We start from the raw sequence: 27,849 nt of genomic DNA, 5'->3' as shown, positions 1-27,849 counted from the left end.
TTATCCCCCATAAACCTTTGTTAGAGATAAAATGCTTATATTTGTGTTAAAACAGCTGAGCCTTCTTCATCTTCAAATGTAGACTAGCCATAGACTTATGTGAGCTTGGACAAGGGTCTTATGTCTGTCTGTTTCACTTGAGTAAATTAGTATCATTCAAACTTCTCTCTTTTTTTTTTTTTTTTTTGGTACCAGCTTGTGAATGGCTTGTAAGATACAAAGGCTTCATCATTGTGTGCACAAGTACAATTAACTGGCTTTGAAAGTTGGCCTCAGCTGGAATTACTGCATTGTTGGCATTTTGCTCAGTGTGGTTGCAAGGGGCACCAGAAGCTTTAAACTTCATTTTCTGAGGGAGAGTCTATATCTTCATTTCTAAAATAGATGTGGTATTTTAGTGTACTATGAAACAGATACATATAGGTATCATTCTAAAGAAATTATGGGGAAAAAGAAAGGGACTACCTGGAAGACTGGTGCTTATTTGCTTGAATATAACCAACTAGAATTTTTTTCTCCGAAATGAAAAGTAATCTCTTTACTGCATAGAATCAATTGTGAATGCAGTTTGTGAAACAAACTGATTTTAAAAACAATTATTAGACTAATTGGTCATTAGGTTTTGAAGCTGTATAATCAGGCTTGATATGGATGGCCTGACAATCTTAAATTACTTAATAGAGTGCTTAACCTATGTTAGTAAGACCATTTCAATTACTGCTGTTGGTATAGTGAGAGAGGCCAACAATACCTGTCAGATAGCACATATTACAGCATTTCATTTCACAATATCTTCGTATGTAAGCAGCATTAATGGGAATGCTAATATTTACCCTTCCCAGCTGTCAATAGCTTTGCCTGTGTTTTCTCCCCTTCTGCAACTTAATGTTTCAGGATTTTCCATCCTACTTCTCTTACCTCCAGCTACACTTAGAACTTTTTCCTTTGCTTGATGTGATCCTCTTTTGTCTCTCCATGCATCAGATGGGTGACTAATGGTGACTTTACCCTCTTTAATTAGTTTGTATTTTACTCCTCACTCAGTCAGTAATCAAGTCCATTTCTGGGTAGTAAGAGAAAAGAACCTGGTTACTGAAGCAGCACACAAGTCAACCTGTCTTTCTGATGGACTCCTAAGCCCAAAGGAATGGGCCCTGGATACAGTGTATTTTACTTGTCCAGATTTTCTTTTGTCTTCAAAAAAGGTATGAAAGTTGGAGGGACAGATGAAATGGGAAATGAGTAATGGAATTAAAAACATGGATGACCCTAGAAAGAAAAGAAGAGGGGAAGGGAAAGTTATATTTGGGAAAGAAGGGTATAGCTAAAGTTTGAGTTGACAAACTAGAATTTATTTAAACTTTGTCTCTGATCGTGCAAATGACACTCACTTTGAGAACAGGTGTGTATACAAATCCAGTACTATTGCTGTGCTGTTGGCAGTTTGGCAGGTTAGTATACTGTGGACCTTATATTCAGGCTGAATACAGAAGTAGGGATCTATATAGGGGAAAGGGAATGAAGGTGTTTTCTGTGCTGCTTGTTTCTCTCTAGCATTTCTCATTTGCCTTTCACCGATACATTTTTTTAAAGAATGTAAGTGTAAATGTGAAGCTATGCACTTACACCTTTACTTCTTACTCACAACCCTTAACAAGAACAAATGTTAATATTATTAATATTCCTGTGTACTTAAAAAAATAATGAAAAATGTCAGTTAAAGCAGCATTAACATCACCAGTAATTGTTCTTCATATACAAGTATAACACAAAAACCTTACAGCCCCTCACAGATGCAGGGGAAATTGATTGCTGCTTGTATTCCAGAATCGTCTTTTTTGGATAATGAAAGCATTGCAGAATTTCTTTTAAATACTGTACGTTGTAGAATAAGCTATTGTGAAATAAATCTGGTTGTGAGCTGGCTCTGGAGTAATTACTTCATTTGCAAATAACTGTTCTGGAGCAATTAGTTGGTATTGTACTGTGCAGCCCTGCAATAATCCCCTTTTAATTTCCAGTAGACAGGTAACCATGGTGCTTTACTTCCTCTCAGCTGAAGTGAAATACGAAGTGAACTGAAGCCTCAGCAGGGATGAAATAAACATTACAAATTTATGTAGGAAAGCTAAGTGGCTGTGCTAGGACTAGTTAGATGAATATATTGGCACTTGGCTTACATGAGAGATGGTGTCAATTTCTAAGGGACATTTAAATGTTTTTTCATGGGTGAGGAAGGAGCAGTTAATGACTTCTGTGATTTTGGAGTTAGTTTGGAATGTTGATTTAAACAGTGAATTGTGAAATAGCTAAATTGAAGGATGGTGTGTGCAGATCAAAATCTGCTCAGGTTCTGGAGACGCTGGTTGGAATATATTGCTGGCTTCATGTGGCCTGGAAATTGAGAGGGGTAGAACTGTGTCATTCTGGCACCCTCTTTTCAAAGTTATTTCATAAACAGAAGAAAGGGAAGTCTATTTTCATTTTCTTCTGTCATTCTCTTAGTTTTGCTTGATTTCTAAAACTCAGTTCAGTGTAATTCTGTATCTAGAGAATGCACAAGACCCAATAGAATGAAATAAAGTGCTAATGAATAAGAAGAAAAATGAGTTTGCTTCTGAGATCAAATTTTTTATATTAATATTTGTTTTCAGATTTGTTTGGACAAGTTCAGCTTTTTTTCCCTAGTAGCCTGCTACTTTAAGGCATAGACTTGTACCTTCAGGACATAGTTTGAAAAGAGTAGTATTTAAAGATACTTCCTCTGCTAAATGGAAAAATACTGTTCCAAGCAAGTGTTATGGAGAACCTAATTGTACATGGTGATTTTCCAGAGTGCCTAAAATAGAAACTTTAAGTCTTGATGTGAAGCAAAATTCTCCACCCAGATGTTCTTTATACTGTATGAAAGTCTATTCCTGACTGTATTGTACAGTGTAAAAAAATATGTAATATAGATGTATTCCCCAGCTAGATGACCTTCTGCTTTAAGAGGCTGTGTGTAGTAATTCTGAGTGATAATGCCTTGATCCATTCATTGTGGTGATGACCAAACCATAAATTTGGTTATAAAAAGAGAAAAGATTAAGCTGAAATGGTGGATGCTGTCAGATATTGAAGCCTGCTGGAATCTGTATTTGGAGCTGCCACCTGTCTAAGCTAAAGACAAAGCTGAGGAATGGATGAAGGGAATGAGAAAGAGCCTTATCTTTAGTGGAGATTTTTGGCATTGTTGCTTGAGTCTTTAGAAAACATAATGCAAAAAAAGCTCTACTGTAACCTCATCAGACTGCAAGATTAGGCTCTATTCAGTACACACTGGAACATATGCTTCAGCATTTGGAAGAACTGAGCTCTTATCTGAATTGGTAAGCTTAAGGTTCAGGTTCTTGCATAGCAGCAGTAATTGCCGAGAACAGCACAAATGCCTTTTTGATAATGAATTATGGTGTTGAATTACACAGCCAGTTACATACACAGTGCTCGTTTGTTGGTTGGTTTGAATTGACCTTGCTAAGATTGCAAAGCCATGTACTTAAAAGTTAGGGGATGTAAGAACTAGTGTGACTTTACAGTTCTAATTCATTCCTGGGCATTAATTTTTCAAATCTTTAATTGTACCATCTCATCTGTCTGTGTTCCTCACAAAGCCAGAGCTTGCTTAGTAGCTGTGGAAGAAGGGGGCTCACTTTACGTGAGCAGCTCTTCAGTACTGTCAGGTAGCGTGGCCACTCTCTTAAGTGCTGCATAATAGATGAACCCTGTTCTGAGGAAAAAAGGATCTTATGGTTTTGATACACATTGCTTTCTTACTGGAGTGCTTCATAAAGAAATTTATGAATTCAATTTCCCAACAAATCTAGCCAATTTGGGGAAAGGAAGTGTTACCATTACTTTACCAGTGAGTGGGCAAGCTGTAGAGGTATCACAGTCAAAACAGTGTGCCTGCTTTGAGTGCCTAGTGTCTAAAGCTTTATACGTAGCTTTTGATATGCTTAATACAGATCTCTTCTGTTTGCTTTGATTGCAGTGCTGGTATTTCTTCAGCAGTGAAGACGCAGAGTTCAGACTTGCAATCACATGAGCAGCGTGCAGTTACTCTGTGAAGAGTCTGGCTTGAGCATTTTGCACAGCTTTGTGCTAGACAAAGGAATGGCTTGGGTTTCTCTGCATTTTGCTTCTTTCATCCTGTTTTGATGGTAATGTCACAGTAAGCAGTCCCAGTGCCCTCTGTTACCATCACTTGCTTGATTCTGTCATCACATAGTTCTGCTACTTGAGGGAAATCTGTGACTGCAGAGGGAGAACAATCTTAAGTGCCACTTCTTGCTGTTTAATCATGCTGCTGTGGTGGGGCAAAAGTTGTGTCAGCCAGATGAGTTCTTTGATATGGTTTGTTGTCTGGCTGCAGGAACAGTTGCACTGGCATAATGGAGCTGCAGGTTTTGGCTTTGAGAGGGTGGGAACTGCCTGAAGGAAATTCAGAAACAATTTAAGAAGCACCGCTGCCAAACATACAGCTTCAGCCAAATTTATCTTCCTCATTCTCCCTCCTTCCTGCCCCCCACCCCAAGTCATCATGTCTACTGCAAGAAGTAAGGCAGGAGTCCTAAGAAGAGAGAATGAGATCCTAGTGATAAGTGTCGTGACATGAGCCTCTCGTACCCTTAGATCATGTCCTGGGCATGTCTTGAAATAGTAGCCTTTTGGGAAAGGTGGGAGTAAGTCCCGCCAGTCCTGGCACTGGGCCCTGGTTCCAGTTTCTTGTACAGCAAGTTCCAGTCTCCTTTCCTTTTAGTTGCTGGTCTTAACTCCTTGTCAGTTGCTTCTCAGCCCTCCATCCCTCTTTGCCCAGTCTGATGGTTCCTCATTCTGTTCTGTTTCCCATCTGCAGCCTTTGAAAAAGTGGGAGGGGCTGTGTACAGCCCCCTCAGTTCATTTCTTCTCGTAGCAGTACCAATTTGGGTTGACTTTCTGCTCAGCAGGTTTCTTTGAAATAGGTGGCATTCATAGGGAGTTCAGACAGATTCTGATACTTGTAATGTTTGGTAGCTTGCTTTCTTATACCTCCTCTTGGGTTTTTTTACTAAGAATATGGGACCCATCTTTTTAGTAGTTTAGCAATACGGAGTGTAGTTGTACCTGGTTTTGCAAAAAGATGGTGCTTGTCAGAATTAAGCTTGACATAAACTTACTGATGTGAACACTTGAGAACATACTTTGTGTGTACGGGACTGTAAGAAGTTTGTTCTGACAGTATCTGGCAGTGTCCTCGTAAACATTTATTGTGCCTTTTTTGGTTATATCTTGACCCTGACAGAGCCAACAGTGCGGGCAGAACTGATGGAACAGGTGCCTCATATTGCTATGTTCTGTCAAGAAAACAGACCTTCGATCCCATATGCTTTTTCCAAATACTTACTGCCTATTGTGGTACGATACCTCGCAGACCAAAATAACCAGGTAAGTGTCTCTTACAAACAGTTTATTAGCTAGTTGAATATACCTGGTGTGATGTTAAATTTAAATAATTTAGCATCACAGAAGTGTGTAATATTTTGGGGGTAAAAAGACTTTGAATTAACATGAAGTACATGGCACTCTGAACTTCTGGATTAAAGAAAATTTCCAACATCTTTACATCTAACATGATCTGTTCTGATTTAGGGCCTTTTATCTGGTATTGTATTCTTATGGACAAAATCAAACAGTCATTTAGAGATGCTTACATAATTTAAATTCTGTCAAAAAGGAAGAGTAGTCATGAAGAACTGACTCCTTGGTATAATTCAATTTTTTTAGCTCCTTTTTATGCCTTCGCGACCAGTTATTTGTATATTGATTCAATAAAGCTTTCAGATTGAACTTGCTCTGCAGGTATGAGTTAGCTTGCCTAAAGCTTTCTCTAGGTTTCTCCACATCATTTCTGAATAGACTACTCCTAGTTGATACGTTAGTTTAAGAATTTTAGGCCTCTGAGTTTGTCTCTCTTCCCCCCCGCTGTCTTGCCCTTTCTAAATTTTCCATAATTAAAAATAGGTATCCAAACCTATTGTTCTTAGTAGTTGTTTTGCTGATTCTTGTATAATACAACAGCCATCTGCTTGATATTGTCTTGCTTGCAGATTCAGTGGTTCTTTTTGTTGTCTTAACCTCTGTTGATACTCCATAGTTCATTTGGCTGGGTTGCTCTGAAACAAAGATCTCAAAGGTGTTTTCAAAATTGTTATGTTGCAGTATATAGCCCCTTGCTGTATGTGATGTTTTCTTTTCTAATGAATTTTTTTTAAGAGAGGCAGGGGTTAGCCATGTGTGAAGTCCATTATTAATGTTTATCTTATTGTTGTACAGGCATTTTTTTTAGGTGGGACTAAGCAAAATTGTGTCTCAGAACTTAAAATACAAAATAAACACAGTTATTCATTGGCAGCCAAACTTGTTAATCTCAGAAAAAGAGGATTTTTTAAATAAAAGTCACATTCCTCTGAACTTTGTTACTCCCAATTAGTCGTGCTGCTTTTCTTTATATATTGCATGAGCTTTGCCGTGACTGCTTTTTTTGACATTGCTGTCCTGTGTTTTGGGAAGTGTGTAGGTGGGCACTTCTGTAATAGCATTGCCTTAGTTTAAGATATGCAAGTGTTCTTGGGTTCAACCACAGTTTGTTTCAAACATGAAGTGTCTGCAAAACTGCTTTTGGATCACTCCTCCTCTCGACAAGTGCAATTAGTATAGGTGTGTGGCAGTGTATAGGTACAGCTTCCAGAATGAAGAACACACATTTAAACAGAAAACCTCTTTGAATTCCTTGGTTTGTTTTTTTGTCTTTTTATGATAGGTAAGAAAAACAAGCCAGGCAGCATTATTAGTTCTGTTGGAGCAAGAACTCATAGAGAGATATGATGTGGAGACGAAAGTATGCCCTGTTCTGATAGATCTGACAGCTCCAGACAGCAACGATGATGTGAAAACGGAAGCTGTGGCTGTAAGTAACAATACAAAATCACACAGTATAGTTTGCTTGAATGCTTGATACTGCAGTGATGGTAGTGTGTTTCCAAGTTGCACATCCATGTGGTATTAAAGCAAAAAAATTGCACTAATATCCATAAATAATCTGTAACTTTTTCCATGCTGTGTTACACTCAAGGTTATATTTAGATTCGGTAGCTTATATATGCTGTAAAGAAAACCCCAGCTGGACAAGGGAGCACATGGGATTACTGTTAAATTAATTATTTAATTAATATTTCATAATTAAGTGAATAATTCAAAGCATCTGCTATTGTTCCCTTTTTGGGTTTTTTTTCAGGTTGGTTTGTTTTATGGAGGTTTAAATTGCATTTGTGGAAAATTTCAATCAGTGGGAAATCTAATGCTTGAGTTCTGTTGGACTTTGCTCTATGTCTATTCTCTTTATTGATTTTGTCCTGTTTTATTGGAAAAAATAATAAGCATCTGAGTTGAGTAATTCATTGTTGATTCGTGGATTTATTTTTTGCATTAGACACAACCGTAATAATTATAAAATACTATGTGTGAAATTAAAACAGTAGGCAAATAATGTAATTTGTAAAGGAGAAATGGCAAAATATGTGTGCCCTGATGATTCCCTTGAATTTTTGCAATTTATGTTGATGCTTTTTGCTGGACGATTATTTTTATTCTTTTGGTTTTGCTTGAGACCTCATTTAATATTTTACTTCCATAATGTGGCTGAACTTGTAAACAGTAAGCAGGCTGGGCATTATTGCATTTGGTACCGAATTTCTAGTACTTGCTTGAAGAAGCTTACAGATATGTAAGGAAATATAATGTAAATAAGAATATTTTTTAATGCAGTTTCATTGTTTTGAAGATATTGAAACCTGACAAAGGTTTCTGTAGCTCACCAACCCCCTAGAGGTTAGACAAATAATAATTTGCTATTACAGGAAAATTAATTTAAATAGTTCTACTGACGTGATTAGTAAAGTTAAAATTATTTCAGTTTACCTTCTTTTTTGGAAAGTTTTAATAAAAATCTGAAAGAGCAGTTAGAGGGAAGAGCTTTCACTTTCTTTAGTAGGATATGCTTTTCCAGTAATTTTATGTTAGGGGGGCCTCATCCTCATTATGGAATGTTGTAATTTTTACAACAGAAGTTGTAGAAGTTACTTCAGAATATTAATTGTCAATAATTTTCTGTTAATTGTGAATATATATTCATTAAGTATTCGAACAGTGAAAGAATCTTCTTGGGTATTTTTTTTTGTAGGTCTGGCAAGATATGAGAGTAATTTCTGAGTTCATTCACCTCCATTAGTTAGGAATTTGATTTAGTTTGGTGAAAAGCAATGTCTTCTGCAGCTATTTTACATCATGAGAGGGTGAGAATAAAAAGAAAAAAAAACCCCATAGGATTTTTTTAGAAGTGGCCAAACTTTTTCAATTAAAAATACGGGTTTTTTTCCCAATATTTTTCACAATTTCCAATAAAATTATGTGCATCAGAATGAAGAACAAATGAAAAAAGCCTCTGCTTAACTGGCATGAAGTTGTGTGTTGTGCAAGCATCCCTGATTAGTGTCTGTCTGTCCATCAGATAATGTGCAAAATGGCCTCCATGGTGGGAAAGGACATCACAGAAAGACTTGTTCTTCCTAGGTTTTGTGAGATGTGCTGTGACTGCAGAATGTTTCATGTTCGTAAGGTATGAATTATCAGCATCTGGTCTGGATTATCTATGAATGTCATGAACTTGGGACTTTCATTTGACTAAATAACATTTTCCTGCTAAATCTTGTTTGTTACATATATAAGTGAAAGCTATGGGGTTTCTTTGTGGTTTTTTTCCCCCACAGATTTTATTTGACAGTGATTTTTTTTCCCAGACTCCCTACCTTTATTATCAGAAATAAAGAAATATTCTGCTTGTCCTTATGATTGTGTAGGTAGCCACAAAAATGTGAACCAACAGTAACTGATACAGCATATCAGCCACCTGAGCTCATATCTTTGTGTATAGATGGAATTAAAGATGGTCATTAAGATGAAATAAACCAGTACTCCAGCACGGTATTTGGGTGCTGAGGCTGTGTTTTGGTTTTACCCTGCCATTGCATAGCTTATTTTCCCTGATAACTGCTTGTATTCTTTAGTTTGACAGCACTTAGAACACATTTTAATCCCTCTTACCTTTCACTTTATTTCTGGGTGGTTATTTTGTAATTAAAAAAGACTGATTAAGCTTGAATTGAAGAAAACCAGTCTGAATTTATTTTTTTTTTTTTAAACCATGGGATCTGATGGAATGGGGAAGTAACTGATACTGAGTTTGCACTAAAACCTATTTTATGGTTTTAAAAGCTGTTTATTTTTTCCTTTGATTTTGTGTGCTGTATGAAAACTATAGTGATTATCTTTTGCGTTTTGTCTGCAAGGTATGTGCAGCCAATTTTGGAGATATCTGCAGCGTGGTTGGGCAGCAAGCCACTGAAGAAATGCTGGTAAGCCATTTCTGAAAGGATGTTTCTTTTTAATACAAGCCAGTAGTACAGCTGGACAAGGTACAGAAGAAGGGCACCTGGATGTAGTAGTTGTCTGATCATTTCCCTTACGAGGGACTAAAAGAAGCATGACTTCATCAGTTTTGCTGACATGAGGTTATGATTGATATTTACAAAATCTTGAAGACAGTTATGAATACAGAACTCTTATTTGCCAAGTCACATGATCTAGAGTTAAGGCCCACTCTATTCTAGAGCTGGGAGAAGGGTTTAAACCAGACTGAAAAAAATATGTCGGGCTGTGGAGGCAGGGTATTTGCAAGTTCAAAAATACATTAAGCAAGAAGTAGGCAGGAATGTGCCTTCTAATGTCCATCTAATGCCCAATAAGAGATGACAGATACAGGAGGAGCATGGGAGGGTATAGACGGCTAGAAGTGGCTTATGTGGCCTCTTTAAACATCACTTAATGCTGCTGTTCATTGATTTAATCTTTTAAAGTCAGTTTTCGTGGCTCTAACAAAGCCTCACAGCCTTCCTGGGAGGGAGGGAAAGAGAAGGAAAGGCAGAGAAAATTAATCTGGGCAATAACAAATGAAGGGAAGAGGTATAAATTCAAAATGGAAAAGCAGGGAACTGGGTGGAGCAGTGAGCAGAGGATCCTTGGCAGTGCTCCCATTCTCCTGGCAGGTCCAAGGGGCTGGTGGATTTTGCTAGGCTTGGAGACGTGATGGGGCTAGGGAGCAGAAATCAACCTGACAGTTGCAGGGATCCTTCTTCAAGTTTTCTCCTCTTGAGGATGTGGACAGTGGGTTGATGAGTCAGTGTCATGAATTAGTGAGGGACTGACTTGGAGAGAGCATAAATGCAGGGGTGACTTCAGCAAGAGGCTCTGCAGCTTTTTGCAGATGTGGTACTGAGACAGGTAAGGCTAGTGTAACCCTCAAGGCATTTTTTACATTCTTACAGCATTTGCTGCGTTTTTCCCTAGGTACTGTGTGATTCAAGCCATTTGATAATTAAGTAGCGTTTGCAGATTTACATCCCATATGTTTCTTGCTTTGGGATGTAAATTGATTTCTCACACTTCTCACACTCAAATCGTTTCATCTATAGTGAAAACCAAGAAAGAATTTGAAAAAAAGGGATGTAAGTTAATCCTTACAAACAGTTAACAAAAAAACATGGCCTTGGAAGAAGGAACTGACCATAAATACGACATTTTGGAGCACAAAATAAGCTCAGGGATCACCAAATGGTTAATGAGACTAACCAGAAATTTACGGGAACTGTGTGTGAATTATCCAAATTAGCATACTAAAAGATCCACCCTCAAGCAAAGAGAGCCCCCTACTAACAAAGCCCTCTCCCTCCCCACCAAACGAGCATGGTTAAAAAAAAGCACACTGTACTTTTAAGTGGAGACGAGACTTGTAAGAACCAATGAGAGTTAAGCGTGACTAAACAACTGTAAAAATTGTTCAAAGTGTCTAAAAGGTTCTGCTATGTGTTAAGTGGTGTGCTGGCTTTGTGGGTTACCACCTAGCACTCATCTCTGCGCAGACAGGCGCTGCACAAGTATCTCGACACTGTGTGTGGATCGGCGCTTGCACCCCGGGTGAATAACCCAGATTCAGGGTAACGACAGAAATTGGTAAATCCAACAGTGGGAAGTTTAGGTGGGAAAGAAAGGTTTTCTTTCTTTCTGAAGATGCTCTTCGTTTACATTTGAGTGAAAATCTTACAAAAAAATCTGGTCTCTGATGAGCAAAACGTTAATGCAACAGTATTCTTTGTGAGTTTTGTTCCGATCAATGTTCCGACCTGCTTTAAAAGAATGGTGTAGAGATGAGAGTTTGTCTTATGATAGGTTTTATGAGCTTGGGGATAGTTTTGGAGTTGGGTTTTTTGGCTATAAATGAGGTTAGAAACTTAGGACTTCCTTGCTGTTCTTCAGACAGCTGCATTTTCCTTATCTGTATCCATAAGTAACGTGAGAGCAACTGATTAGAAGGGTGGTGCTCCTGAATGTGTGTTCTTTGTCTTGCAAATATTAAACTGATGCATCTGAGTATGAGGGCGGAGAAGCATATGAAGGAAATAAATGTGAAAAAAGAGCTTGCTTTGAAACTAGTGCTGCCTGTTAAGACTTGCAAACTTATTCATTATGTTCCTAATAGCTGCCGAGGTTTTTCCAGCTCTGCTCTGATAATGTGTGGGGAGTTAGGAAAGCCTGCGCTGAATGCTTCATGGCAGTTTCTTGTGCAACATCACAGGAAGTCCGGAGGACAAAATTGTCAGCCCTTTTTATTAACTTGATTAGTGATCCTTCACGATGGGTAAGAACTGTTTCTTATTTCTTGATGAGCTGTTATATTTAAAGGATTTTGCTGTAATAGTCCATATAGAACTTTTCCCCATAGGTGTGGGTAACATAACTTGTTTCACGCGACTCAAGCTAAATTCTTTGACTGCGTAGTTTGTCAATGCTTGTAGAGTCCCTCACGTTTTCAATGCAGCATGTAAGAGAAACCATCAGTGGGATACCTTTTCTTAGCTACAGAACTGTCTGTTACTTAACATTGCTGAAAGTCATTAACAAAACTGGAAAGTAGATGTGACTTATTTGTATTTCTTCAGGTTCCTTACCACCACCTCCCTTTTTGGGGTGGTGGTGGTAGTGTTTGTTGTTTTTGTGTTTGGTTTGGGTGGGATTTTCTGGGTTTTTTTGTTGTTGCTGTTTTTTTCGGTGGTGGTGGTGTTTTGGCGTTTTTTTTTCCTCTGTGTGTTTTTTGGTTTTTTTTTGGGGGGGGTGTTTCTTTTGTCTTGAAGATGTACTCTAACCTTGGTATGTTTGTTATTGAGCAGATTTGTTCTAAGAGCCAAAAGCACATTTTTTGCACAGGAGCATGAGATCTTGTATCCTGGAAAGTTGTGCAAGTTGTAGTCCAGCAGAATTCATAAAATAATAAGAATTGAGGTAGATAACTTTTGAGAAGGAGAGAGAAAATAGTAGGAGAAAGGTGGAGCAAATGAACAGCAAAGCCAAATAGGAAAGGGAGAAAAATGCAGAGCTTATTGTGAGTCGGACTTACAGTAGTGAAATGTCTGTTCACTGCGTAATTTTTTCCTTTAAGTCTTTTAAGTTGTTAAAATTCTTAACTGAGCTTTCAAATTTACCTGCTTCTACTGTCTAAGTAATTGTGATTTCTTTGGTTGTGGGGAGTAGGACTGTCAGCTTAGTTACCCATGATTTGCCCTGCTTTTTCTTAATTTTTTTTTTCACTTAGCACTTTATGTATACAGCTGGCTGACTATCTAGGCAAGAGCCTCTGCTGTTGCTTTCCTCAGTAGGCTTATGACCCTTCCAATTCCTAGTAGCAGGTGTTTGTTTTATAGCACAGCAAGATTTTTATATATATAAATAATTTTTTTTCACCTTGGACCCTGTCCACTAGGTCCGTCAAGCTGCTTTTCAGTCTCTGGGGCCTTTCATATCAACTTTTGCTAATCCATCCAGCAGCGGCCAGTACTTTAAAGAAGAAGATGGTAAAAACCCAGAAGATTGTAGTTCTGCACAGGAAAGCAGGTAAAAAACTTGCTAAATCTACGAATTGTTTTTTCCTCCTTGTTTTTTCTTCTGCATGAACTTCAAGTTAAGAAAATTAACTTTCCTGTATAAATTGAATATTTATCTTGGTAGACGGAAAGATCTGGAACTTCTAATCTTACTTATAGACTACTAGAACTTTCAGTAATTTACTAAAAATACATGACTATTCATTAACTTAAGATATCTTAGGGTATACCTTCTGTGATGACGTGACTGACTTGATAGACAAGGGAGAGCAGTGGATATAGTCTACCTAGATTTCAGTAAGGCTTTTGACATGGTCTCCCTTAAGATCCTTAAAGAGAAGCTGATAAAGCAACATCAACTGAACAAGCTGAGAACAAGCAGTGAGGACAGCTGGCTGAATGGCTGGGCCCAGAGGGCACTGATCAGTGACTGACACATAGTTGGAGGCCAGTAACTGGTCAGGTACCTCAGGGGTCAACATAAGGTCCAGCCCTGTTTAACATCTTCATTAACTACCCAGACAGTGGAACAGGGTGTACCCTCAGCAAGTTTGCTGATGGCACAAAACTGGGAGGAGTGGCTGATGTGCCAGAGGTTCATGCTGCCCTTCGGAGGGGCCTCAGTAGGCTGGAAAAATGGACTGGCAGAAACCTCTTGAAGTTCAACAAGGGGAAATGTGAAGTCCTGTACCTGGGGGGGAAACAACCCCAGGTACCAGTACAGGCTGGGGTCTGACCAGCTGGAGAGCAGCTTTGCAGAAAAGGCCGTAGGGGTCATGGCGGACACCAGGTTGAACATGAGCCAGCAGTGTGCCCTTGCAGCAAAGGTGGCTGATAGTGTCCTGGGCAGCACTAGGAGGAGCCTTGCCAGCAGGTCGAGGGAGGTGATCCTGACCCTCTGCTCAGCACTGGTGAAGTCACAGCTGGAGTGCTGGGTCCAGTTCAGGGGCTCCCCATTATGAGAGAGACATGGACATACTGGAGAGAGTGCAGTGAAGGGCCCCAAAGCTGCTGAAGGGACTGGAGCATCTCTCCTGCGAGGACAGGCTGAGAGAGCTGGGGCTGCTAAGCCTGGGGAAGCGAAGGCTCAGGGGGATCTTACCAGTGTACACAGATACCTGAAGGGAGGGCGCAAAGAGGGCAGGGCCAGGCTCTTTGTGGAGGTGCCCGGTGACAGGGCCAGAGGCAGTGGGCACACACTGCAACACAGGAGGATCCCTCTGAACTTCAGGAAACACTTTTTCTGTTGTTTTGTTTGTACTGTGAAGGTGACCAAGCACTGGCACAGGTTGCCCTGGGAGGCTGTGGAGTCTCTGTCCTTGGAGATATTCAAAAGCTGTCGGGGCAACTGATTCTGGGTGGTCCTGCTTGAGCAGGGGGGTTAGCCCAGATGACCTCCAGAGGTCCCTTCTAACCTCAACCATTCTGTGATTCTGTGATTTATTTTGCTATGCGGTAATTAAAACTAGTTTGATAAATAGCAAGCTGATAGCATGTGTGTGAATTTTCAAGAGCATGTTTGTAACAAGTGTGTTTTGGTTTTTAAATGTTCATTTGCTTTGGCATTCAGCAGTGGACAAGTCAGGACTACAGAAGATGTCACAACAGAGGATAAGCACAACAGGACAGAGGATCTGTCTTCAAATGTTGATAATGACGATTTTTCCACAAAACTTGAAAATGCCATGGAAGATCAAAATACGGTGTCAAGTAACTCCCAGAGGGAAAGCAATTTCCAGACTGAGTCATCCTTCCATTGCACTTTGTCTTCAGAATCTTGTGGGGAAGTGGCTGACGAGAATGAGCGAAGTTCTTATTGCTGTACAGCAGGTCTGCGGGAGGCTGGGGTGAATTCACAGGAAACCTCTCTTTCAGAGCAGGAATTGTACAACTCTTTCCATTTCTGGAGGACTCCACTTCCTGAAATAGATATTGACTTTGAGCTTCAGCAGAATTCTGAGAGAATACTTGATAGAGAAATTCAGGAACTCACCATGCCGGTGTCTCCAAACATTCCTATGGCAACAAGGAAAGAATTGGAAGAAATGATAGAAAATTTGGAACCCCATATAGATGATCCAGATGTTAAAGGTATAGTAAAGATACCGAAGCATTTTTACTGTTCGAAGGTAAACATATGTTGCTTTAGCAGTTTAGGCTTTAACCTTTCCATTGTTTTAGAAGTGACAAGTACTGCTTTCTTCCAGTCCTCAAAGAGATTGTCTCTGTTTTAATTGTGATAATTGATGAACTAAAAGAGAACTTGTGTTTGTGTAAAGATGTTTAAAGGTAGCATGATTCCTTCGGTAAACTGAATACACATAGAGTTAGCAGTATAAACTTTTGACTGCTTGTTTTGACAGTGTAATCAAATAAATGGTTCAATGGCTTAAACTGTTGATCAGGAAATTAATTTATAGTTAGCATACATGCAGAATAAGAAGGCGGATTAAGATTATTTTTTAAAACATTGAAGTGTGATGAATTGTTTTAATTTTATGCATTATCAATTATATTTTTAATGAATTGATCTCCATTTTTGTGCAACGGCTTTATTACTGCAGTCAGATGTTGTTGTCTTAAGTGTGCCAAGTTTGTGTCACACTGAGAATTGATCCAAACTGAATTTTTGAAGTGAGTGCACATCCTCCTTTTGAAAAGCTCTTGAAGGTTGTGGAAGGGTTTCATAAGTATAGAGCAGCTGGTGGAGCTGTACCTCAGAGGCACCTCCTGGGCTAAAATGACTTGGCTGTTTCACATGTACCTGCTGGAGATACCTTTCTTAGAATTTATTCAGCTTATGAATACCATAAGGCACTTGATCATTGCAGTCAAAGTCCAGAAGTACCACTGAGGAACAAGCCTTGTTATTCTAGAGCTAAAGAATCCCTAGGGGAAAGCATGCCTCTGTACCAGAAAAAGTAGGAAGAAAAAGGAGGGGCAAGCTGGGAGTGGGAAAAACTTTTTAGAATAAACTGATTCTGCTTTCAGCTTCTTTTTGTTTGTTAGTAGGTTGATATGCTGATAACTTTTTTCCTTAATCCATTTTGGGCTGTTTCTATCTAATCTATTGTGAAGTCAGCAGATGAAGCTTTGTTGCTTTAAGAGTGCTTTGGGCACTCTTTCCCTAAGGCAAGAGAAGAAAATGTTTCAGCCTTGCTAATGATCTCAGTCTTTGCAGAACCCATCTCTGAAGCCCACTGTTAAAACTTGCACTGCTGTTCAGGTTTGTTTTTATACAACCTTGTTCTGTCCAGTTACAGAACATATCTGAAACGCTTCTAATGAAGATTTATATAGGCATGTATTTGTACGTCTAGAATTGTCCCGTGTTATGGAGTCGTTTCTGTTGTGTGTGTGTTCATGTCTTGTTTCAGAGCAGGTTGGGTTTTTTTGTAGCAAGGTGTCAAGAGGTGTTCTATGCAGTTAGTTGTCCACTAGCACTTGCACATTTCAGTAGAAGAAAAGTATTACTAGGTTGTCAACACCATGGGTTCCCAGTGCTCACAAGTTAGGAGAGGTTTGAATTAGGGTTACCAGCACCATTTATTCTAATTTGGAGTGGGGTGGGGGTGGGTGTTCTTAATTACTCAGTCATCATCCTATGCTGTTCAGTATGTCTGACCTGGTCAAGGCTGTGTAGCAAAGTCCCATGGAACACACCTAAACCTTGTACTCTTCTTCCCCCTCCCTCTTGCCTGTACTCTTCGTTATTCAGTCTAAATACTTCAGAAGCTGGAATTTAACAACATGCCTGTTTTGATTTGATAATGTTGCTATTTTTGTTTTACACAAAGTGCCTTGAGGCATAAGGAAATTGAGACTTAAACCAATACAATAGTATGGATTTTGCATGCTTGTCTCAAACACTAAAGTGTGCATGGAACAGGTTGGTATCGAGACTTTAGTCTCTGAGTAGCTGACTTAATGCCTATGTTTTGGACCTTATGCTCAGTAAATTGTGACATGAGGGAGGTAGACTCCCTTTGGGTGATCCAGAAGATTGGAGCCCTGACTGCCTCTTTGCTCATGGCAATACCAGGAATAATGCTTCCATCTTTACCATCTAAAGCTGTCGTTGCAAACTGATGGTGTATATATTCAGTCCTAATTTGTTATTTTCATAGACATTTTCTGAAACTTCTTGATTTCACAAGTAATTTTGTTTCCAGAATATGTGGCTTAAAAATGTTTGCCAAATAGCCCAGGTTTCAATTGGTGCTTGGGGTCTTTGCCTGCCATCCTCCCCCTCTGCCCCTTGCAAGACTAGCCGTTACATTTTTATGGGTATTATACTGAGTGGGTTGGTTCTTAGTAGCAAAGACTTGAGCAAGCTAAGAATTATTACTTCCCCCCCCCCCCCCCCCTCTTTCTTACTTTTAAAATCCCTGTGACCTTTTTCTTGCACTTATTTTCTTCATTGGTTTGCTGTCACCCAAGTCCTGGATTCCTGCTTCCATGCTGTGCTCCTGTCTTTATTGCTGCATTCCCAGCCAAGGGATGGGAGTGGAAGATGCTGTGTTCTCTGTGGTGGGTAAGCGGAGGCCTGCCATACTGGAGAGCTCCCATAGGTACACGTCTTCTGGTTTCTGAAGCAAGTGGGGCAAGCATCCTTCACAAGGTGAAGTGGGGATGAGTGACCAACCGTCTAGTTTGGGAGTGAGGCTGTAGTGTATGATGTTATGCATGTGTCAGTAAGGTTAAGTTGTTCAGGCGACCTTAACCTGTGGCTGTACCTAGCCTTTCAGTGCTTGACTGTGCAACTTCAGCATCTTTCTCTTAACATGTTTTGTTTTGGAGAATATTTTCTAAACTTAAGAAAATTAATACCTCTTATGTGGAACAGTATTGGCCAGGGTCATTGTCTTGGAGTTTTTGAAGGTTCTTAAGATCACACTGAATTTTGATTATTTGACTCTGCAGAATAACTGGTGATGGTAGTAAAGTGGTATCCTTCATGGTACCATCAGTGGAGGTGGATTTCCATTCTTCTAGTTGGTTTCAGAGGGAGTCTCTGACAGCTGAGGCAGGTGTGGATATTTGGTACTGGAGTTTAAGTGGCAATGATTCTTTGAGTCAGAGGAGTACAGGTGGTTTCCTGCGCGCCCCCACCCCACCCCGTGCTTTGTGTGATGTATACATCCAATACAACTACTATACCTTTATACCCCTATCCCCTCTCCATATGTATTTCCTCTCTCATTTCCTTTTTTGTTTTCATTTCTCTTCCTTTCTGGATTCTGCATTCCTCTAATGCACATGTCTCACCTCACCCTTCCATGTTGTATGGGTTGCTTCTTCCCTCACCTGCTTGCATCACTATAGTAAAAGTGTTGAGAACAGAATAACTGAGTTTTTATCTAAGGGGTACCTCGGCATACCCTACCAAGGGGAAGGGTCAGTTGAAAGGAAAGGCATTGCCATCTCGTGTACCCCAGAGTATAGTATGTTCAGTGCACACCCCAATCTTCCAGGTGTCTGGGCTGCCAGGCCCTAACGGGTTACTGTTTACTTACATAAAATGAACTGTTTGTGTGTGTGGGGGGGGTTTGTGTGTGTTTTGGGGGGTTTTAGGTTTGTAACTTGACTGTGTTTTCTGTGTTTCTGTAGCGTACCTCTCTATCGTCACAGCAGTTTCCATTTCAAACTTAAAATCCTTGCTCCAAGGCATGGAGACTGATGAGGTCTCTAGCAAATAAAAATTTTAAATAGTGACCAGCAACTGCTGTAGAACATTTTTTTTTTTTTTTTCCATAATCTCATTCTCAGAAGGGGGTGAACTGTTTTAACTGCATCTCACTGCCAAAAATCTTTACCTTGAGGCTTTCTTTCCAGAACTAGCGTGTTGCCAAAGTGATAAATTTGAGTAATAGGTAGTAGAGCAGTCGGCAACAAAGGTAAAGAAAGCTTGTCTTTTCACAAACTCTGCTAGCTAGCAGAGCTACACAAGATATGCAGAGTTAAGCAGTGGTATTTAATCCCTGTTAATAGGATCTTTCCAATTCTCTGGCCAGACATCCTGAGGATCTCAGACTGGGAGATGGAAACCTGCACATTCCCTTGAAGTATGCCAGCTCTTTTAAGATTATCACAGAGTCTTTTTTTCAGGTCACCTTTTTCCAGCTCCCTGAGGCTGCTGCTGTTTTTACTTACTCCAGTGGTCTCTTGTCTTTCCCCAGATGTTTTTTTTCTTTATTTTTCTTTCCAGGGGCACTTTCTTCAGCTTTGTCTCCTTACATTCTACATAGAAAGCGCTAGATTGTGTAATGTCAGCTTTTCTTAATGTTATCTGGGGGAAGAGAGAAAGTCCAACTTGCAGGTTACTGGGGCTAGCTGTGGGGCTAGCTGTGGCTTATGTCAGTTACAGGCTGCTTTGCCAAATGGAGACCTAATGGGGATAAACCAGCCCAAATCTGGTATCAGTTGATCCCATTCCTTATAACATAGTTCCTTAACATAGTTTTTCTAAGTTAGGCTGCTAGTGCTACCTGCAGTAAAAGTCTAAAATGGTATTGTTAATGGAACAGTATGTGAGAAGAAGAAACTCTTATTTTTATGTTTTAATTACTTGCATCTCAGTACCCATTAAAGCAGCCATAGCTTTTGCCTCTTGAGTAAGAGTGAGGGTATGGAAGGCAGATCCTTCAGACAGAAGAAAGGAGCGTGCTGCTAAGTAATACCAGTGTCTTATGGTGAAACACCAGGAGAAATGGAAAACAACAATAAAGCATGTTGAAACTCCTGAGGACCAGGAAATTTAAGAAGGCCAGGTGAAACACGGTTTTGAATTTAAAGGTTGTGCCAGTTATTTTAGGATGCAGTTACAGTAGCCAAGAGTAAATAATTCCTTGCTGAAAAATACTTCTCACCTGAAGCAAAAGTCAAAGGAAGAAAGAGTTAGTTAGCAGGTGGTTTAAGATCCAGTGAGCATTGACCAGTGCAATATGCACAAAACTGACCTTTCACTCCAGTTTTTCCTGAAGTAGTTGTGAAAGCTAGTCAGCCAGCAGATTCCCTTCCAGTCTTCCTCACAAAAACGTGCTTTCCAAGAGCTCTGGAGGCATTTCTCTGTGTCATGCCTGAGAGGGGGAGCCTTATCCTTTGCTTGTGCTTTTAATGGTTTTCTGGAAAATGTTGCCTGTCTTAGGGCTGTAGGAAAGATCTTTCTGGGAGATGGGAAGGAGCAGCAGCCACCTCAGTCAGGAGGGTCTGTGGTGTGTGATGGGATTATGAGGGAATGTGCCCTGGCACAAGCAGCCCAGGGTGGTGAAAGACTGCTCATTAGGATGCTGTTTCAAGTTTAATGTCTTCAGGGCAGCCACCTAGAGCTCTGCACACATATGCACATACTCACACATGCACTCTCTTTCTTTTCCTCCTTTACTAAGCCCTCCACCATTCTGGAGCCTTTCATAGTGACTATGCTTGGCTCTTTTTTTGCTTAGGACCTTAAGATGTTTAGGGACTTCAGGTCATTCACCTTTTGGTGTATGACAGCACTGGAGTCACCCTTGGTGACAGCATCAAAGAAGGAGGCAGGCGCTTGCCAGTCAATGAAATCCTTGGGAGTTTGGCCTCTCCTGTTCTTCATCCCCACATCTGGGGATTGTAGCATTGGCAGGAAGCTGAGGAGATGCACGCTTGAGTGATGGAGAGTCCTTGACTTAGTGTAAACACTGCTTAGCAACAAGTAAAACATCAATGCATTACCAACATTATTCTCATCCTAAATCCAAAACACAGCATTGGTCCAGCGACTAGGAAGAAAATTAACTCGATCCCAGCCAAACCCAGGACAGATAATACCATCACTTTTGTTACTGGAACTAATCTTTGGAACTCTGTGTTTTTTTCAGTAAATACATATTCAGTGTTGAAGCAATATGTGTTGCCTTGTCAGAGTAAGCTTTCTTGACTTCTGAGTGAAAATGAGAGGAGTGTACTTTTTTTTTCCCCATGAAGTTGTCCTTCATGAAAGGAGTCTTCATGAAAAACGTCTCCTTGATGTGCAGCAGAATACAGTTATTCTTAATTTTCTTATTTGATTTCTCTAAATGAGAATAAATTGGAAATCACAGGCATTTTTGTGCCTTAGGTGCTCTGAAATGACCACCTATTTTGCATGGGCCTTAAAAGTACAGAGTTTTGTCAGTGAAGTAACACTTGAAGAATGAAGTCATAGGAATTTTACAGTTTAAGATTAACAAAAGCTTCCTATTTATATGTCTAGATTATATATTATATTAAAGATGCATATTGAAACTATTTTCTAACATAATGTGTTTGATAGTGGAAGTATTAGTGTGATGTTGGTTTTAAGTTTCTAACTTGCTGTGCTTTTTCCTGTTGAGGTGAATTGCAGTAATACAGCAAGAATATCTTTCAGTTATTCTATCAGAAATTTGATGAAGTTACAGAGCTAGCATTACATATTGTAAAGAATTATCTTTACTCCTTCTCATCAGATTCCGCCTAGAAACCAGTGAACCTGTAATGTGTTTCCCAATTTTTGCTAGCTAAGATTGTGCTTCTTGTAACAGATGTATTGCATATCTGTGTCTTCTGTCTACAAACGAGTCCAGCTTCCTTTGTTTAATTGTTGTTAATAACCCTATTAAAAAAGCGAGAGGGAGAAATTTAGATACTGTAACTTAGTGTGGCAATGTGGGATTAAAAACAAGCATATAGTTTGTTGATTAATTTTACAGTGAGTATTTAAGAAATGTTGGAAAAGCCGAAGTCTATGATGAACAGAGCTTCTGGATGGCTGGGTAAATTTAGTGGGTCAGGAGATTATTCCCCCTTACCTTCTTGGAAAAAAGTGGAGGAGGAGAGAGGCCAGGTAGATCTGTCAGCACTGAATGCTGTGTCGCTTGCAGCTGAGATTGCCTCTGATACCAGATCTGCTTAGGTCAGGCTATATCCAAGGAACATTGCTCAGCAAAGCTTTTTTTAATTAGCACTAAGTAGAGGGATGAAAAGCAAAGGGGTTCCAGAGCTGCTGGATCTTTTTCAAAAGAGTGGATGGCAGGGTGTGAAGTGCTAATGCTTTCTTTTGATGAATAAGAAGGCATCAAACAGTGCAACCTTTATTATTTGTTTAAAAAATGGAAGGATGCTAAAGTGTCCTGTCCAGGAAAGAGTTACCAGGGTCTAGCATCTTCCTGTATAGATCTTGCTTTAGAGTTGCTGTAAAAACACAGGAATTTAACGACCAGAGGGAGAGAGACAGCCTTTCAGAACCAAAATCCTTTCTGTATGAATAAACCTGTTCTCAACCTTTTGAGTTACCTTTCCCTTCTCTCTCTTAGTCCCACCTCCCACAAAAGACCTAGTCAGTAAGTTAATACTCATGTGCTGCTCTGCCCTGAAGACTATTTGCACTGTTAATATGTACCGAGATTATCTTAAAGAACTGATCCTGCCATAACAGCAGTCTCTTACTCCTGTTTTGGGTTTGGATTTTTTTCTTTAAAGACAAATTTCACCGAGTTGAGGGTTGAGCACCCTCGGAAAATAGTGGATTGTTAATCTGCCTTAGATTTTACGCTAATTGTCCCCAGTTTGGGATTTACTAACAGTCGATAATCTCAAATTTGTACCTCTCCCATACTTCTTCCACCCTCTCTCAGTTAGTCACTGTCTAAAAGTTGATCTGTGGACTTGCTAAAAGTTTATTGCAGTTCAGTCTCTCATGTATTTCTCTCTCGTGTGCTGCAGCACAAGTGGAGGTGTTGTCGGCTGCACTCAGAGCATCCAGTTTGGATCCTCAAGAAGAGACAACGGCCAGCATGGGCAAGGGAACAGACTCACAGACTGAACTAAACATTGATGACCAACAAAATTTTAAACCTATACTGGGTGATATTGTGCCTTTAATTGGTGACACTGTTGAGGTGAGTGGTTTTGTATACTTTTTCTCCCTCCCCTGCCCTGGGATTTCCAGGGCTGCAGTACTAGAGCTGTATTTTGTGTTCACGTGGTAATTGCAGCCAAGTGCTTCCTACTTTTGGGCAGCGTGGTGTTTGGTTTTGTTGGCTGGTATTGAAGCACTAGCTACTAAAATGAAATTAGTTGTATTGGGTGGCTTTGTTTTTGCCAGTTCTGTGCTTGTCCATGTAAATTCTTGAAATTGTTTCCATTAATCTCTGTTGTGACTATGGCATTTTAAGATGTTTTAATGCTACTGCAGTTTATTCCTGTGAAATTGCCTTCCTTAAAACAGAGCCCTACTGGTAATAAGCGAATCCCCTTCTCCAGTGCCCTCATTGCCCTGCCCCCTGCAATCCGGAGAGAAGGAGGTACTTTGTTCCCTGCGCTCCCTGTCAAAATGTTTTATAGAAGTTTATTGGCCTGCATAAGAGAAGTTCAGAACCTGCAGTCTAGGCTGTTGTGTGGACTGCTGGAAGAGAAAGTGGATTTGAACAATCAGTAACAGTTTCAAGTTTTTTGCACTAAATTTTTCAGCACCCTGACTGAAGTCTGTGGCATTTGATGCTATTTTCTGTTCTGTACTGAGTATTAGGCCAAACCTACTGTTTTCACTGCATGTTGTGCCACAAGCTGTAGCTACGCAGGAAGCAATGGTTGCAAATATGCTCCATAAAACCAGAGCAAGTGATTTGTTGAATCATATTGCCTAAATGATATTTTCAGTTGAAATTCTGATAAATGTCTTTGAAAAGTCTAGGAGTTGACATCAGTCCAGTGGAAACATTTTCAGCCTTAACTGGAGCAGCGTTTCTAGCTGATGTTTAATTAACTTTTCACCTAAGCTGCTGGACTACCACATAGCCCGTTCCTGATGTCAGGCTTGATATGTTGTTGTTGTCGTCACTTTCTAATGCTAATCTGTAAAAAGACAGTGTAAATGCACCTGTTGTCCTTCTGATTTCTGGGGGTGGTTGGGGTGGTGTTTCTTTAGAGGGACTTATGCTGCATTTTATACCTTTACAGAGTAGGATGCTGGCAGAGTTTAACAGCCTGTCACATTGCTAGTATATGTTTGTTTTGCATGTTTCAGATCTACTTTTTAAAAGGATGCTTATAATCTGTCAGTTCCTTGTTTATTAGCACTGAATCAAGTTCTCATTTTACAAGTGAAAGGATGTTACAGAGGTGACCTAGAATTTGGGAATCAAGCTGTGATCTGTTCAGCAAGTAGACTGTTGCTTCAGTGAAGAGAGCTCTGATTTTTACAGGTGTTACTTTTCGTGGGTTTTTTGGGTTGCTTTGGTTTTGGGTTTTTGTTTGGGTTGGTTTTTTTTAAGTCTCAGTATAGCTACGTGTCAGTAGGGTACTGGACATTTTAGAAGAACCAAGCTACAGCGTTTTATGTTTGAAAGCAGCCTTCACAGTTCTACACACATACAAAAGGCAAAATAATAGTTTGTTTGTCCTTCTGCAGCTGTATTGGCTCCCGAAGGAGTTAATGCTACATGCTAAGGAGAGATTCTGTATTCAGATGAAAATAAGTATTGTAACAGAATGAACAGATAAGATTTTGGGACATAGATGAAGCTTGTTTTTTGAGGATGAGGGTAGCAGTTTTATTTTTCCTTGAGCCACCATTTTGGGGTTTTTTAGGTTGTATGCTTTCTATAAGGTTTGACGAATGTAAGCCTGAAGAAATCTCCCAAATCATATTCCCAGTGGATGGGTGTGGGAGTCCTCTTTTTTTAATTGGGAGTAGAGGGAGAAGGGAAGGAAAAGAAAGAGAAAAGAAACTGGACTAATATCAGCCCACTCCTGTGTGGCACAAGTACTTACTCTTACTCTGTAAGAGGAGGGTGGATGCTTGGAGGAGACTGGACCCCTGAGACTAGCGTCTTCTCTTTTTCTTTGGGCCAGCTGCCCTGTCAGGAAATGCCAGCACCATTTGTCCTGGTGCTGTGGGCTTTGCGTGCAACCATGGTGCAGAGCAGGTGTCTATGGAGCACAGCCACAGAGATCTTGTAATACTGCAGCTAAAGGAAACCTCATGTAAGAGGTTTGTAAGGCCATGACAAAGGTTTTGCATCTCGAAGGTGGTGGTTCACCAGTTGGGTATGCAAGAAGCTTTCAGGCTAAACCCTGCTGAATTTTGATGTCCTGGCTCTCTGCAACGCTCAGTTAGTTCAGTGTGTGCATGTTACATGGAAAGAGTACAGATGGAAATTCACCTGCAGGAATAGAGATCCTGCATTGACTTAACTACCAACTGGTGCTGTGGTTCCTCTGTACTGAAGCTCTTCCTTTCTGGAATGTGTATTTGACTTTAAAAGTGGCATGGTAAACACATTCCCATCTGTGACACCCTTCAGTATATTTTAACTTCACTTTTTAGAGTTGAGATAGCAGAGATTGTGAGATGGAGTCTTTTGATTGTAGCAGAATCATAGAATCATTTAGGTTGGAAAAGACTTTTGAGATCATCAAGTCCAACTGTTAACCCAGGACTACCAAGTCCATCACTAAACCATGTCCCTAAGCACTGCAGCTATGCATTTTTTTAAATACCTTCAGGGATGGTGACTTCATCATCTCCCCGGGCAGCCTGTTCCAATGTTTGGCCACCCTTTCAGGGAAGAAATTTTTCCCAATATCTATAATCTAAACCTTCCCTGACATAATTTGAGGCCGTTTCCTCTTGTCCTGTCACTTGTTATCTAGGGGAAGGGACCTACCACCCACTTGCCTACAACCTTCAGGTAGTTGTATGGAGCAATAAGATCCCCCCTGAGTCTCCTCCTCCTCTCCAGGCTAAACAACCTCAGTTCCATCAGCTGCTCCTCACAAGACCCTTCACCAGCTTTGTTGCCCTTCTCTGGACATACTCCAGCACCTCTACATCCCTCTTGAAGTGAGGGGCCCAAAACTGAACCCAGTATTTGAGGTGCAGCCTCACCAGTGCTGAGTACAGGGGGACAATCACTGCCCTGGTCCTGCTGGCCACACTATTTCTGATACAAGCCAGGATGCTGTTGGGTTCTTGGCCCCCTGGGCACACTGCTGGCTCATGTCCAGCTGGCCGTTGACCAGCACCCCCAGGCCCTTTCCCACCAGGCACTTCCCAGCCGCTCTGCCCCAGCCTGTAGCGCTGCGTGGGGCTGGTGTGACCCAGGGGCAGGGCCCGGCACTGGGCCTGGCTGCACCTCATACAACTGGCCTTGGCCCATCGGTCCAGCCTGACCAGATCCCTCTGCAGAGCCTGCCTGCCCTCCGGCAGATCAACACTCCCACCCACCTTGGTGCCATCTGCAGACTTACTGAGATTGCCCTTAACCCCTCATCTAGATCATCAGTAAAGATATTAAACAGAACTGTCGCCAACACTGAACCCTGGGGAACACCACTTGTGACCAGTTGCCCGCTGGATGTGACTCCATTCACCACCACTTGCTGAGCTCAGCCAGCCAACCAGCTTTTAAGCCAGTAAACAGTACACCCGTTCAGGCCAGGGGCAGCCAGTTTCTCCAGGCGGATGCTGTGGGAGACCGTGTGGAAGGCTTTACTAAGGTCCAGGTAGACACTATCCACAGCCTTTCCCTCATCCACTAGGCAGGTCATCTTGTCACAGAAGGAGATGAGGTTAGTTAAGTAGGACCTGCCTCTCATATCCCCATACTGGCTGGACCCCTTGGCCCTTCAGAACTATCTCCCAAGGGTCTCTGTCAGTCAGGCTCTTAAACAGGGCAAAGCTGGCCTCTGCAAGTCCAAGATCGCGATTCTGCTGACACCCCTCCTTACTTCTCCAATAATCAAAAACTCTATCATCTTAAGATCACTATGTCCAAGATGGCCTCTGACCACCACATCACCCACCAGTCCTTCCCTGTTTGTACACAGCAGGTCCAGTGGGGCATCTCCCCTGGCGGGTTCTCTGACCAGCTGTGTCAGGAAGTGATCGTCCACACACTCAGGAACCTCTTAAACTGTTTCTTGTCCACGATGTGTATTTCCAGCAGACATCTGGTAGGTTGAAGTTCCCCATGAGGACAAGGGCTAGTGATCTGGAGAGCTCTCCCAGTTGCTTGTAGGATGTTTCATCTGTCTCTCCATCCTGATTGGGTGGTCTGCAAAGGACTCAACCAGGATGTCCGCCTTGTTGGCCCTGCCTCTGATTCTTGCCCATAAACACTCAGCCCTATTGCCACCATTATTCACCTCTAGGCAGTCAGTGCTCCCTGACATACAGACTTACCCCACCACCTCTCCTTCCTAGTCTAACCCTCCTGAAGAGTTTGTAGCCCTCCATTGCAGCTCTCCAGTCTTGTGAGTTACTCCACCATGTTTCTGTGATGGCAGTTATGTCATAGTCTTCTTGCTGCATAATGGCTTCCAGCTCTTCCTGCTTGTTGTCCATGCTTTGGGCATTGGCATAGATGCACTTCAGCTGTGCTGTTGATCTCACCTCCAACCCTGGCATGCTGCCCCTGGGCTCATCTCTAATGAGCTTGGTTTTATTCCCTTCCCCCTTTGAATCTATTTTAAAGCTTTCTAGATGTCCCCTGCTAACCCCTGACCTAGTTAACTCCTGACCTAGAATCCTTTGCCCCCTGTGAGGCAGATGAAATGATGATAGGAGAATGGATGCCCATGTACCTGGGCAACTCATGGAAAGCACTGTGGCTGCCTAATAATTTCTTGATTTGAAAGGGGTCAAGGCAGGTGACTTTCTGGCAATGCTGAAAATTGTCTCTTTTTCCTGGGGGGAAAAAAAAGGCTAAAAAAGAGTGAAGAATTGGCTGACAAACCGAAATCCTACTGAGATGGTGTTGAGAGCTTCTGGCAGTTTTACAGT

General features: G+C 40.9%; 1 protein-coding gene across 9 annotated transcripts in view; it reads left to right on the top strand.

Moving 5' to 3' along the window:
• PPP4R1 (protein phosphatase 4 regulatory subunit 1) overlaps positions 1-27,849 on the top strand; it is a 66,346-nt gene that overhangs the window by 27,261 nt on the left and 11,236 nt on the right. For 8 of the 9 annotated variants that reach the window (XM_056333603.1, XM_056333601.1, XM_056333606.1 and 5 more), the window contains 8 exons: positions 5,321-5,463; positions 6,839-6,985; positions 8,585-8,692; positions 9,423-9,488; positions 11,669-11,827; positions 12,947-13,077; positions 14,638-15,158; positions 22,788-22,963. In XM_056333603.1, the coding sequence (XP_056189578.1) occupies positions 5,321-5,463; positions 6,839-6,985; positions 8,585-8,692; positions 9,423-9,488; positions 11,669-11,827; positions 12,947-13,077; positions 14,638-15,158; positions 22,788-22,963 (1,451 nt within the window). The remainder of the gene's footprint in view (positions 1-5,320; positions 5,464-6,838; positions 6,986-8,584; positions 8,693-9,422; positions 9,489-11,668; positions 11,828-12,946; positions 13,078-14,637; positions 15,159-22,787; positions 22,964-27,849) is intronic. The other variant, XM_056333598.1, reaches the window with a different exon arrangement.

The sequence above is a fragment of the Falco biarmicus genome, chromosome 3, assembly GCF_023638135.1.
Source record: "Falco biarmicus isolate bFalBia1 chromosome 3, bFalBia1.pri, whole genome shotgun sequence".
Lineage (NCBI taxonomy): Eukaryota > Metazoa > Chordata > Aves > Falconiformes > Falconidae > Falco > Falco biarmicus.
Note: the sequence above shows the minus strand (reverse complement) of the source record. Positions and strands in the feature narration are given on the sequence as shown.